Genomic DNA, 14390 nt, shown 5'->3' with positions numbered 1-14390 from the left:
CTTAAGCCACTTTAGCAGAAGTGAAACTGCTAGTAGCTTCAATGGGGTGGTGTGGACTGGGACATTTTAAAAGTGTATCACTTTATATAAACCCCGAATTTGGCTAGATTTTGATGTAACTATAAACATGGTTATTTATTTGCATTTTGCAGGCACTCAGACAGATGCTTGTGCTATTAATTTGCCTATCCCTGTTATAGATCTTACTAGATCCATATAACCAATGGTGCTGGTACAGAATTAGTCTAACTAGCAGCAGATACAGGAACCCACAATAATGTGTTTTACTTATAAATGTAATATTCTGGTACCTAGTTTATTCTTAATGAATCTCCCTTTTTTATGTTCTAGAATTCAGAGGTGTCTGTCTTTGAAGTCAACATCCGCTTCATTGGTGGCTTACTTGCAGCCTATTATCTGTCAGGACAGGAAGTATGTGAATTGTTTTATGTTTCTGGTAATGCATGCAGTTTGCCACAGAAATGTTTTAAAGGGCAACATCTGTTTGTTTGTCTTTGCTCTTTCATAGACTAATAAGTAGTCATAAACTGACTGGTGTAGGCTGGCCTGTATATATTTAGAAATTCAGTACAATTGTGGAAATGCCACATAATTTGATATTGACCACAGATTCCAAGAATTTGTTTTCGTTTTATTCAAAAGAGACATTAATCTGAAGCCTGTAAGGTTGATCGAGTAGGTGGAGCTTTGATTCCCTAATAAAATTTCTGTCTCTCTGCTTGCATAATAAGGACATCTGTTCAAACTAATTTGATTTGTACAGTTAGTCCAGGCTGCAGAATTCAGCTTTTCATGGCACTGTAGTTGGATTACTTTTGTACAATGATACGACAAATGAAAATGAGAATACATAGACAGCTTAAGTGGGCTGAATTGCATAGGGCCGTGTTTGAAAACTAATGACATAGAAATTCTCTTTGTACCTTTAAAGATATGGAGTATGATTTAAAGATAGAAATTAAAACAGAGGATTGGACACAAATTTGGAAGATGAGAGTTTTAAGATTAATATCAGTAAGAATAAAGGATTTTTTTAAAAAAATAGTTTAAGCTGGTATATGACTCCGGTGAAATTCACTCTAATAAATTCAGATTATTCTAAGGCTTGTTGGAAATGTGATGAAGAAATTGGCACATACAGTGGTGCCTCGCTTAACGATTGCCTCGTTTAGTGATGAATTCGCATAACGATGTGTTTTTTAAGAAAATAATATGCACCGTATAACGATGTTTCCTATGGGCGATTTTTGCTTAGCGAAGTTTGGGACCATGCTTCGCATAACGAATGCGATTTTAGGTCCCCTGCTTCACTTAACGATGTTTCTTTTTTCAATTTAAAAAGTGTCTTAGAAGGGTCAAAAACGGTTCTAAATGTTTGGATTCGTTAGAGGACCCCCTAAGTCATGTGCAAACCTGATTTGGCTTTGATCTGACTTTTCGTTAATTTATGGTGAATTTTTTTTTTTTGGCCCATAGGAACCTATGGACCTGTCAAAATCTGACAGCTCCATGCTTTCCTATGGGGGAGAAAACAATTCACCATAAATTAACAAAAGATCAGATCAAAGCCAAATCAGGTTTGCACACGACTTAGGGGGTCCTCTAACGAACCCAAGCATTTAGAACAGTTGCTGAGTCTTCGTTAATTTATTGTGAATTTTTTCTTCCCCCATAGGAAACAATGGAGCTGTCAGATTTTGACAGCTGTCAAAAGTTGGGGGGAAAAAATTCACCATAAATTAACGAAAAGTCAGATCAAAGCCAAATTAACTTTTGCATCCGTTTTAGAGGGTGCAGAAGCTAATCCAAGCATTTAAAACCATTTTTGACCCTTTTATGACACACTTAATTTTGCAAAAATTGACTTCGCAAAGCCATTGAAATGTATTGAGTCGGCTTCAATACATTCCAATGGAGGAAACATTGTATCGTTTAACGATGTTTCCTATGGGTTTTTTCGCTTAAGGACGGCAATCTGTGCCTATTGGAACGGATTAACCGGTTTCCAATGCATTCCTATGGAAAATGGTGTTTCGCATAACGATGTTTCACATAACGGTTTTTTTTGGGGAACCAATTAAAATCGTTATGCGAGGCACCACTGTATTATCATATGTGGTGGGAGTGTAAATGGATTCAGAAATTTTGGAAACTGATTTTTAAGGAGATATGTGATATATTTGGGAAAGATATCAAATTCAATTCTAAAATTGCTTTGTCAATTTTTGATAAGATAGAACTTGATTATTGCTCAAAAGAATTGATTTCTAATTTTATGACAAGTGCTAGAATATTAATAGCTAGACTCTAGAAAGATAAAAATGATATTAAATTAGAAGATTGGTAAAATGAAGTATGGGACATCGCATTAAATGATAAATTGATTACTGAACTTAAGATGAAAAGAGGGGAAATAAGTTTAAATATTTTTATGCTATTTGGGGTAGATTTGTTGAATTTGTATTAGTGAAAGGAAAGGGGAAAGCCTCTAAACAACAATCAATACAATTTTGGAAAGTAGGTTCATATTAAAAGTATTGTTCCAAAGGGTCCCGTGGGTATGGGGAAGCACTGTGGTTTAGATTGTATTAGTAAGTATTTTGTATTTTTGTACTTGTTTTGTTTTGAAAATTCAAAAAATAAATTAAAAAAAAGAATAAGGCATTGTGAGTAGGGAAATAGGAGTGAAGGGTTAAGCAGTTCCTCCACTTCTGCCGAGTCAGCACCCAGGATTGCATGTAGGTATTCACAGTAGTGTGAGGACCATAGTGGCCTGAATATGTAGTCCTTCGAGCTTCTGGATTCAGTTTTGTTCCTTAATGGTTCTCCATCTTGCTTACCTTTTTATTTGCCATTGTCACTGGATTCTTAGTTCTTCCTTCAGACAAGCTCATCTTAAGGAGCAGAATTTTTCTCCTTGCTTTCTGTAGACAAAAGTCTGACGTACCTTGAACAGTGTACAAAGACCTCTTAGGGGCCCATCAGCATCCCACATTAGAAATGAAAATGATTGCTGTTTCCTTCCACTTTTGTTTCAGAATGTCTTTTAAGGGCCTTGAACCTGTGATTATAGGCTGCATCCAAGCTTACATCAATACTGTATTATTGTTGGCCAAAATCCAGTGCACAAACTCTGTGTGTATAAGAAAACCATATGGTGGTTTTTACCCATCTGTTGGCTTCCCTTTGCATATTCAGGTACACAAGCAGTTGCACAGCCAATTTTGCAACGATTGAAATAATGAGTGTATGACGGAGAAACTGACAGAAGGCACTAAAAACATACGTGATCTTCCTTAAGTAAGAAGTGAGCAGACCTCTGGCCGTTAATGTGATAATGTAGTGCTGAAGACTGGAAGTATGTGAAAAGATTGTAAATCAGCTACTGGAAAATCCAGAAAATTTCATAGGGAATTTGTTACAGATTGATGTCAGCACTGATGTTTTTGAATGCAACTACCTCAAAGCTGGTGATAATTGGCCAGTAGGATGGAATAAGAATTGCCATATTTGCTGAGAGGAAGGAGGCTCAAATGACTGACAAAAAATAAAGAGGTCTCTGTCATATATCACCTTCCCTCATAAGCAGGATTTGGAAAGGAGAATGTTAAGGGACAGCTTATGAAAGTTTCCCCTGTCAAGGATTGGGTGCATCATTGAGGAGAGTTGCTGGATCTGTTGCTATTCCTGTAATTCCAGTTAAGGATTTATGCACTTGGACCCATAAATAAACCACATTGAATGAAATGGGGCTTTCGCCCGAGTCAAGATATATTAGAATTGCTCTGTAGGTCATGGACAGGAGGTGAGCCTTCTTTTTTCTGTTACAGGTGTTCAAGATAAAAGCAGTGCAGCTAGCAGGGAAACTTCTTCCAGCCTTCAACACACCCACAGGAATTCCTTGGGCAATGGTGAATCTAAAAAGGTATGAGATTTAGAGGGAGGAACATATTGACAACCGTATGCTATAGAACACTTATGTTTAGCTATTCCTGGTAGATTTGGATTGTTCAAGTTCTACTGAGATCTGTTATTTTTCGCATAAAGAGTCTATACAAGGGAAACTGCCTGTCAGTTCAATCTGCTTCAGGTTATTTTAGCTACCTGCAGTATTCACATATGTGCATGATACTTTCCCTCTGAGTTCTTCCTTACTGCTTTTCCTTGATGTGGTTCAAATATGTATTTATCTTGCGTTTCTGTGATTTTTTCAAATTAATTCTTCCTTTCACCAGTGGCGTAGGTCGCAATTGGGGTTGGGCTTCTGCTGGCAGCAGCATCTTGTCAGAGTTTGGGACACTTCATATGGAATTTGTACATCTCAGCTACCTGACTGGCAACCCTGTCTACTATGAAAAGGTTAGCATTGTTCTCATGTTCTCTTGTGAAGCATCTGAAGCCTTCGTCTTGACATTGGCTATAGACAGCATGGAAATATCACACACAGGATTACGTATATGACCATTTAAGGAATATTTAATGATAATTTTAAGAGTATTATGGTAAAATCCTGCTGCTCAGCATAAAGTAAGCCCATTGAAAAGTCGGTCTGGTGTGCTCTGGTCTATGGGGTCACAGAGAGTCGTACACAACTTAATGACTAAACAACCACAACAAAGGCCCGTTGTATCAATGGAAAGTTGATTCACCAAATCTCCATGGATTCAATGGACCCACTGTAGGGCAACTTACTATGCTAAGCATCAGGATTTCATACAGTATCTGTAAGTGTAATTGATGGAAAGAATGCTGGCAAAAAAAAGTAGGCAATATATTTAGCACTTTTAAGACTTAATGGTTGTATTTCAGTGAGATACACTCCTAATCTTTAAAGTGCTTGTGAAGGAGTCCCAGAGTTGGGCTGACCCCCTGTACCTTCCTTGCCAATGGTCCCTTGGGGTGAGACCCCGAAGGTCACCCTGTCTCTGGAAGGTGGCCACGCCAACAACCCTGTTGGAGTTGCCCATGAAGGTGAAAGACCAGGAAGCGGCAGGAGGGAAGGCTTAAAGACCAGGAGGTCTCTAGAAAGGACAGGGCTTGGAGTGGGACATGAATTGGAAGGATCTGGAAGGGAAGAGACCCTGAGAGTATAAAAGGAGACTGATACCAACAGAGGATTGCAGAGGAGGGGAAGGAAGCAGATGAGGATAATGAAGGGGAGTCCTCAGGGAGGTACCAGAATGTCTCTAGCCTGAACCTCCCTATTTTTGGACATTAGGGCAGCCCAGAATCTGACTGATACGGGTGAACCAAAAGGAAGGTGTTAACGATTAGAATGGTTTGGAGTTACTTTGTTGGTTTAATTAATAAAGACTGTGTTAAAAGAAGCTTTGACTCCTGCCTTTGACCTACGGGACCCTTTGACACTCTCCTTCCTTTGGAATATTTGGGGGCACGAATAGTGCAACAATATTTTACCTTCTCGTTCTTTTGCCCACAAGTTAAAACAGACTAACACGGCTACTTATGTGGAAATTGCTAAATTGGATTTAGCCAAATGGAACTCTCTGAAGGTGTCTGAGGAAGTCGATTTTGATCCACAAAAGCATGTACTAAAATCAACCTGTTCGTCCATATAGCATTTTGCCTTTTTTATTTTCTCCTTCTGCCAGCATGCAGAGGCAGACTAACATGGCTACATCTTTAGAAATTGCTTAAAAGAAAGCTCAGTTCAAAAAATGTTATGACATCTGTATTTCATGAAAGAAGGATTTGCATTTTCTCTTTGTAGGAATCTGTTGTGAACTTTTCTCTTTAATTTAGGTAATGCACATTCGTAAGCTGCTTCAAAAAATGGACCGCCCTAATGGGCTTTATCCAAACTACTTGAATCCGAGGACTGGACGGTGGGGGCAGCGTGAGTATTACCTTCGCAGTTGCAGTAGATATGACGTTGGGTCGTTCCTTGAAAATCTAGTCAAATGTTGCAGTAAAATCATGGTTTACTAGTCATGGGCAGGCTTTGTGTTTGCATGCTTCCTCCTCCTCCTTGGCATGCTTTCATTGCCTCTTTCACTTTTGATTGATGGCAGTTAGTTTAACATGCTGCTCAAATTTTGTGTCTTCTTATCTCAAATTACAGTATAGTTTATCTTTAAAGCAGACTTGAAAGCCCAACTTCAACTACGGTTTCCCATTTAGGTTTGGGAGCAAACTGTACTTTTAGGTAGCAGTACTGTCATTGTTCACCAGCAGAACGTTCTCATGAACAATAAAGTAAGGGAAGACACTGGAGAATACAGGGAAGTGGGAGAGGAAGCATATTCCATTCATAATGGCTGAGCTACATTTTGGGAGTGACATTTGAATTGTGCTGCAGAGGATCATCAATACTGAGGCCTTTCCATTTGATGATAAAGAAAGCTGAAATTTAATACAAGTCTCATCTACAACTCATTACTAGTATTGTCCAAAAGTGGAACTCCTCTGTATCCCTTCCTGAAAATGGCAGTACTGAAATGTACTTAAAAATAATTATTTTTCTCCAGTAAAAGCCATGATACTTTTATACAGGAGAGACTACTAGGAGATCCAGAAAATGAGCCTTCATTACATTTTCCTTGTGTGAGGGAGGGTCCAGTCTGGAATGAGTAGCAGCTGAGGTGTAACACTTTAATCACAGAAAGATTTGTGAATATTCTCCTACCTGTATTTAAGTGATCAGCGAGTACAATGCATATTTTATCACAGAAAATGTCTGGGATTTTTAAAGTGGTTAGGCTTGGGAGAAGTGTTCTCTCAATCTCTTTCCTTGATGTGATATTTCTGCCTTGTTGATTGAGTATTGAGATGGCAGATAAAGAAGTGAAGAGTCAAAGTAGAAACACATAAGATCTCACCTGCCCTCCCCAGATTGTTTATCAGGACTTCAAAGATCTTGTGAAGAGGACATAGCTGGATTGCTGGCTGATTCTGCAGAAAATTCAGAGATTTATGGTGAAGATAAGCAAAAGGAGAGATCTCCAGAATTTGCTGAGGTGCAGGGGAAAAGAGTTAGTTTGAATAAAGAGGAAGAGAGAGAAGTGGAATAGAGAAAGAGGATACATTACTAGCAGAATTTAAGAAAATAATGGGGAGGGGGAATTCCCAAGATCTTAAAAGTGAATTGGATAAAACAAAATAGAAATTGGGGGGAGGAACCCAGTTAAAACAGAATTGGAACCATCAGATAAAATATGGTGAAAACAATGACAGAAATAAAACCAGAATTAGATAAAACAGCATCATTTAAAGATCAAATGAAAACTCTGGGCTCAAAAATGAAGAAAATCAATGAGATGATTAAAGCCAGTGCTGGAAATTTATACTGCCATGAAGTCAAATTTACTGAAATTGATTTAAAAATTGATTGATTTGGAAAATAGAGGATGGAGGGAAAATGTTACATTTTTTTGGTTCCCACGAGGCAGTGCTGAAAATGGAATAAACCTTAGAGACGTGGTATTAGAATGGGTTAAGGTGGTGGCACCAAATTAGGGGTGGGTTCAAGAAGATTTGGAGAAATTGCACCAAGTGGGATTCGGGGGGGGGGGATATGACTCCCACAGATATCATTGTTAGGTTTTAAATTTTTACAAGAAAGAATTGTTTCTGAAAGTGGCCAGGGAAAGGTCTGGATAGTTGCTGTATAAAGATGCCCTGCTCCAGGTATATCAGGATCTTTTTTTACCAGACGGTGTCCTGGTGAAGTAATATGAAGTTAGTCACCGCTGAGCTTGCAAATAATAAAATAAGATACAATTGGAGGAATCCAGCATACTTGAGAATTTTATATGCTAGAAAATACTACAGGGTAATTGTGTTGGATCAAGGTGTAGATTTGGTCCATGAGTAGGGTTTGATGGCAGATTAACAATGGAAGCAAGAGAGGGCAAAACTGGACAATCAGAAGCAAGATCATTTCGCTACTTCTGTGGGAGAGATTCAAGAAGATAAAGGTAGTCGGATTGATCCATTCTTTAATAAACCAAGATACTTAGATATTTACATCAATATTAGAAGAGAAAATGAATTAATTCTATTGCTAAATATATCAAAGAAGATCAAAGTGGTTTCATGATAGGAAGACAAATTTGACTAGGTTAAATGTAATAAATTTAATAAAGAAAACTGAAGAAGAAGGCAGGAATAATTTTGTTAGATATTTTCAAGGCATTTGATTTTGTAGAATGACCAACATTAAAAATTATAATAAAAATACTAGGTTTTGAGGAAGGATTTAAACATACAGTAGATCAATTCAGAGAATACTGGAATGACAGAATAGATATTCCTAGTACATGGTTCTAGACAAGGATGTCCCCTTTCTCTGGTATTGGTTGCTTTAGTAATAGAATGGCTAATGAATTAGAGAAGATTAATTATTTTGTGGTTTTAGTACTAAAGATAAAATTAGTTGCTAATAACACTTTATTAATAATAGAAAGCATATTAAAAGTTATGAATAGGATAAACTGTGCTTAAAGGAATTTGGAGAATAACAGGGTTGCAGATAAATTTGCATAAATCAACGACTACTATTTACAGTGGTGCCTCGCACAACGGGTGCCTCACACAACGATGAATTCACACAAAGATGCCTTTTTCTGTTAAATTTGCCGTCTCACACAGGGATGTTTCCTATGGGGGATTTTCACACAACGATTTCTCTTTTTCGTTCCTGTAAAAGTGTCTTACAATGTTTGGAAGCCGTTTTAAATGCTTGCAATGGTTAGCCCACCTCCTGAACCCTATGCAAACTGATTTTGGTGTTGTTCTGACACTTCGTTAATTTATGGTAATTTTTTGTTTTCTCCATTGAAAACAATTGAATGGTCTGTCTAATGGTTTCCAATGGAGAAAACAAAAAATCATCATAAATTAACAAAGTGTCAGAACAACACCAAAATCAGTTTGCATAGGGTTCAGGAGGTGGGCTAACCAGTGCAAGCATTTAAAACAGCTTCCAAACATTGTAAGACACTTTTACAGGAGCGAAAAGGGAGATCGGGAAGAGCTTTAAAAGGCAAACGGAGATCAAAGAGCCCTTTCCCGATCTCCCTTTTCGCTCCTGTAAAAGTGTCTTACAATGTTTGGAAGCTGTTTTAAATGCTTGTACTGGTTAGCCCACCTCCTGAACCCTAGGCAAACTGATTTTGGTGTTGTTCTGACACTTCGTTAATTTATGGTAATTTTTTGTTTTCTCCATTGAAAACAATTGAATGTTCTGTCTAATGGTTTCCAATGGAGAAAACAAAAAATCATCATAAATTAACAAAGTGTCAGAACAACACCAAAATCAGTTTGCATAGGGTTCAGGAGGTGGGCTAACCATTGCAAGCATTTAAAACAGCTTCCAAACATTGTAAGACACTTCTACAGGAGCAAAAAAGGACTTCGCAAAGCCATTGAAATGTATTGAGTCGGCTTCAATACATTCCAATGGAGGAAACATTGTTTCACACAGCGATGTTTCCTATGGGGATTTTCACTCAGCGATGGCAATCCGTTTCAATTGGAACGGATTAACCGGTTTTCAATGCATTCCTATGGGAAATGGTGTTTCACAGAACGATGTTTCACACAGCGTTGATTTTTTTGGAACCAATTAACATCGTTGTGTGAGGCACCACTGTACTTATAATAAAGATTAAAAAGGAGTAGTTAGAAAAGAATTTTATATTCATATCTGAAAGTCTTAAGTATTTATAAATATTCCACTGAATTGAGAAAGATTGAAAGAGAAGAATTTTAAACAATAAAAGCAAGAAATAAAAAAATAAGGTAGATGATTTTAGGATAATTGGATTTTCATAGTTTTGTACAATAGCAGTATTTAAAATGAAAGTTTTACCTATTTTTTTAAATTTATGGTGTTACTGATAAACAAGTTAAAAGACTGGCAACATATGATTAATACATTTTGTAATTGAGATGAAAATTAAGAATTAACAAGGAGAGGTGATACAAATCTCAAAAAGCAGGAGGGCTTGGACTTCCTAATAATTTCCGCACTGTGCCTTCCGCCGGTAGATCCAGCCTCTGTGGCCTCGGGCAAGTTGCACAGTCCCAAGGTGCTCCTGCAAGAAGGGAATATTAAACCATTTCTGAGCAACGTACCCTCTAACTTTCAGCTCCGCTGAGTGGGACTCCGCACCTCTCTCACGCAACTCTGTCCCTGCACACGCAACTCCGCCCCCATGCAGGGTTGCGTTGCGACTGGAATCTAATGTGATTGCTGCGCAGAGAGAAGCAGAGGCGCGCGCGTGCATTCTCCCAGCTTAGAGAAAACCTTGTTTCTGAGTCCTCTTTACCTAGAAAACTCTGAAAAGGGTTGCTGCAAGTCAGAATTGACTTGATGACACATGATTATTAAATACATTTCACTGTCGAATTGCCATTGCTTAAAAAGTGAGTGTAGATGTCTGTTGATACCCACCAAGTCATGCCAAACCCCTAGCCTGACTTCTTAACTATCGGCAGTTCACCACTGAAATTTACAGAGATGGATTTAAACTGGTGGGCTTTAAGGTCAATAAATCAAATACTTAAACTACTTCTTGGAAACAAGTTAGAAGAAAATGAGAACTTGAAGGAGAAGCCCAACCCTATTAAATATGTGGCTGGCATGGATTATAGCACTATATTTTTTTGTACTTGTTTTTACAAACTATTTTTTCTCTTTCTCCGTCTTCCCCTATTTGTTGCAGATCACACGTCCATGGGTGGTTTGGGAGACAGTTTCTACGAGTACTTGCTGAAAGCCTGGTTGATGTCCGATAAAATGGACGTGGAGGCGAGGAAAATGTATGATGATGCTATTGAGGTGATTATAGTGCATTGATTCCCTCCTCCCGCTTAAACAATTCAAATATTGAATTTTTCTCCCTGAATAAACCCTCTGCTGCTGACCTCTTTTTCAGGGTAGCCAAATACATTGTTTTGGTCTTGATTGATGCCTTTGATACTGCTGTGGAAATGTGAGGATCCCCAGATTGAACACAAACCACTAGCCAGGCATTGTGGGCTAGTAGGGGCTGGATAACAATTGCCCATCCCCTCTACTGCAGCTGTGCTTGCAGTCTTACGCAGGTAGAAAAAAAGGAGACACCTCAGGCTTTTCTAGGCCACATCAGTTACCTGATAGTTTGCATTTGGTTTGGTGGATCAGAGTTCTCAGAATCTGCATTAAACTCCACACAGTATTTTACTGCAAAATAGTCAACTGTGTTTGTGCTGCAAGTGTATTAAGAACTGGATTGTAAATTTTGACTGTGGATTGTACCAGTGTTCTGACTGACAGATACAGTGGTGCCTCGCATTATGATGTTAATTCGTTCCAGCAAAATCGCTGTAGAACGAAAACATCGTAAAGCGATTTTTTAAAGCCCATAGAAACGCATTAAAACCCGATTAATGTGTTCCTATGGGCTGGAAACTCACCATCCAGCGAAGATCCTCCATAGCGCAAACATTTTCGCTGCCTGTGCAGCGAGGAATCCATCCCAGAAAACAGCGGGCGGCCATTTTTTTTTTACCCGGTGGCCGTTTTGAAACCGCCGATCAGCTCTTCTAAAATCATCGTTTTGCGATAATCGGTTATCGAAGCAGGGGACCGATCATCGCAAAGCGAAAAACCCCATAGAAAACATCGTTTTGTGATCGCAAAAACTTCGTCGTTATGTGATTTCGTCGTAAAACGAAGCGCTCGTCTTGTGAGGCACCATTGTAGTTTGTTAGTCATTTTAGTTGTTCAGGAGGTATAATTTAACTCAAAAAAGCTCTAGTTTATGAATGTGCAACATTGTGCTTCTGTACCCATGATTCAGAAAACCAGGAAATTGCCTGATATTGCTGCACAATATCATGTCTGCGTTGCCAGCAGGAAAGAGGATGCCAAGCTTTAGCAAAGGGCGGGCCTGACTGTTGACAATAGCATTGGCACTGGTCAAGACAGTCTACCCAGGGTACCTTCTTGTGCTCACTACCACAAAGTGACACCACATGAGGGAAAATCCCAGAGGCTGACTCCCTTTTTCCTCAGTCAACCACTTCTCACCGAAACACAAAACAAACTCTCAGGGCTGTTTTTCAGCATGTGCGCAGCAATAACTTGTACCAGCAGGCCAGTTGTTGGATTTAAAGTGCTGTGGTTTTTTTCTTCGGTTTTGTAAGTGTTGGAGTGTTAAAGATAGGGACTGATCGAAAGAGCTCCAGAGAAACATCGTTTTCAAGTATTAACATTTGGACTTTGGCAAGAAGAGAGATCACTCTTCTCTTTTTTAAGAAGCATTGCCAGATTTTGCCATTCACCTTTAAGCTGTGAATAAAATACTGATCTGTTTCTAGCTCCTCTGACATCCACATCGAAATGAATACTATCAAGTTAGAGTTTTATAAAGAGGAGTCGAGTGTATTGTGAGAGCAAGGGATAGAACTGGTCTTATGCCATCCAATGCTTCTTGAGCTGTGGTCCTTTCACAATAAATGTCTGCAATCACAGTAAAATTAAAAAAGGTCAACTTCCCCTGACCCAGTGGTATTATTTATGGCATATTCATTTATTTATTAATGTTTCATCACAGTAAAATAACTGGACATTATAGTAACAACTTTAAACTAGGGATGAAAGTTCTCAACATATAGATGTACCAACCTGGGAAAGAACTGTGGTAGACATAACCTTTGATGCTGTGCACTAAGGAGGTGGGTATATAAACAATATAGACTACAGTGTTGGAGCACTCCTTGGCCGTTGAACGAGCTGCTACAATATAACAGGAACCAGTTCTTTGACCTGCAGGCTTAAATGTGCCCCAAATTAATCTTAACTGCACAGGAGTGTGTACAATTGGCCCAAAGAGGCTTTGAATCAAAAGACTGTGTACTTAGGGAGTTTAAGGTTTAGAGGAGCATGGAATCAAATCTGCTTCAGCAGGAACAGACTACTAGGGAGAAAGGGTACAAAATACTCTGGGCTAATACATGTTCATTTCACCACTTTAGGGCAGTGGTTCCCAACCTTGGGTAACCCAGGTGTTCTTCGACTGCAACTCCCAGAAACCCCAGGCAACATATCCATTGGTGAAGGATTCTGGGAATTGCAGTTCAGGAGCACCACAGTTACCCAAAGTAGGGAACCATTGCTATAGACGAACGCTATGTCCAGATTAATTCCAACCAACCCCTTTACACTCAGTCCCCCCATGTGATTAAAATGTGACTCCTTGATTTGTAGCTGTGCTTTTGCTACCTCTGTTTATGTGAATAGAAAGATGATGGCAGCTAGGTGCTTTAGTTTTATTACATGACAGGCATGATTTCTTCCTACAGGCCATAGAGAAGCATCTTATCAGGAAGTCCAACGGAGGTCTAACATTTATTGGAGAGTGGAAAAATGGGCACCTTGAGAGAAAAATGGGGCATTTAACATGCTTTGCTGGAGGAATGTTTGCACTTGGAGCAGATGGTTCCCGAGATGATAAGGCTGGGCACTACCTTCAGCTGGGTGCAGAGATTGCACATACCTGTCATGAATCGTATGACAGGACAAGTAAGCATCCTTACCTGCTTTTGTTTTCCCCGAAAAATAGACGTTGGATGTCAGGGCACCAGGGGGCAGTTTCATGTCCAAGAAAAGAAAGGGAAGGGTGTAAACAAAGAGAAGCAATCTTGCAGGCCACCTGTGCTTCTGACAGCTGATTTTGGGAGCCTGCAGTCTGTATCCCTAATTTTTGGTGACCACCACCCAGGAAGTCTTCAGGAGCAGCTCTTTTATTTTTAACAAGGCTCAGACCCCTTGCATCACAACCAGCAGTACACCCGAAGTGAAGGGATTTGTGCAGCCCAGGGTGCATTGTGAGAGCAGTAAATTGCTCTCGTTGGGATGCAATATACGCCACAGGAACAAAACAGAGTTGCTAATTCTAGTAGAAGCCATGGGAGCCATTGAAAGTACGCCATTGGATCTGGCTGTTCAGTAGAACAATAACAGGTGTCCTGAACCTCTCTGAGCAAGCAAGAATGAGCATTATAAAACACAGTGGGATGTACTTCTGCCTTGTTTCCCCGAAAATAAGACCTAACCTGAAAATAAGCCCTAGTATAATTTTTCAGGATGCTCGTAATATAAGCCCTACCCCAAAAATAAGCCCCAGTTAAGTGAAACCCCACCCTCCACCATTGTGCAGCAACCAGAAGAAGATGACATGACTGTATTTGGATAAACATAGATTGTTGTACATGAAAAAAATAAAACATCCCCTGAAAATAAGCCCTAATGCGTTTTTGGAGCAAAAATTAATATAAGACCCTGTGTTATTTTTGGGGAAACATGGTAGATTGATGTGTATAGCATTGATGTGTATAGCATTGATGTGTATAGCCGCCTA

General features: G+C 39.2%; 1 protein-coding gene across 2 annotated transcripts in view; it reads left to right on the top strand.

Annotated features, from left to right (window-relative positions):
- The window catches only part of MAN1A2 (mannosidase alpha class 1A member 2), a 62719-nt gene that overhangs the window by 34848 nt on the left and 13481 nt on the right, over nt 1–14390 (top strand). For both annotated transcript variants that reach the window (XM_072991754.2, XM_072991753.2), the window contains exons 5-10: nt 352–432; nt 3852–3946; nt 4257–4380; nt 5785–5878; nt 10710–10825; nt 13333–13552. In XM_072991754.2, coding sequence (XP_072847855.2) covers nt 352–432; nt 3852–3946; nt 4257–4380; nt 5785–5878; nt 10710–10825; nt 13333–13552 — 730 coding nt within the window. The remainder of the gene's footprint in view (nt 1–351; nt 433–3851; nt 3947–4256; nt 4381–5784; nt 5879–10709; nt 10826–13332; nt 13553–14390) is intronic.

The sequence above is a fragment of the Pogona vitticeps genome, chromosome 2 (assembly GCF_051106095.1).
Source record: "Pogona vitticeps strain Pit_001003342236 chromosome 2, PviZW2.1, whole genome shotgun sequence".
Lineage (NCBI taxonomy): Eukaryota > Metazoa > Chordata > Lepidosauria > Squamata > Agamidae > Pogona > Pogona vitticeps.
This window is presented reverse-complemented; position numbering and strand designations above follow the sequence as displayed.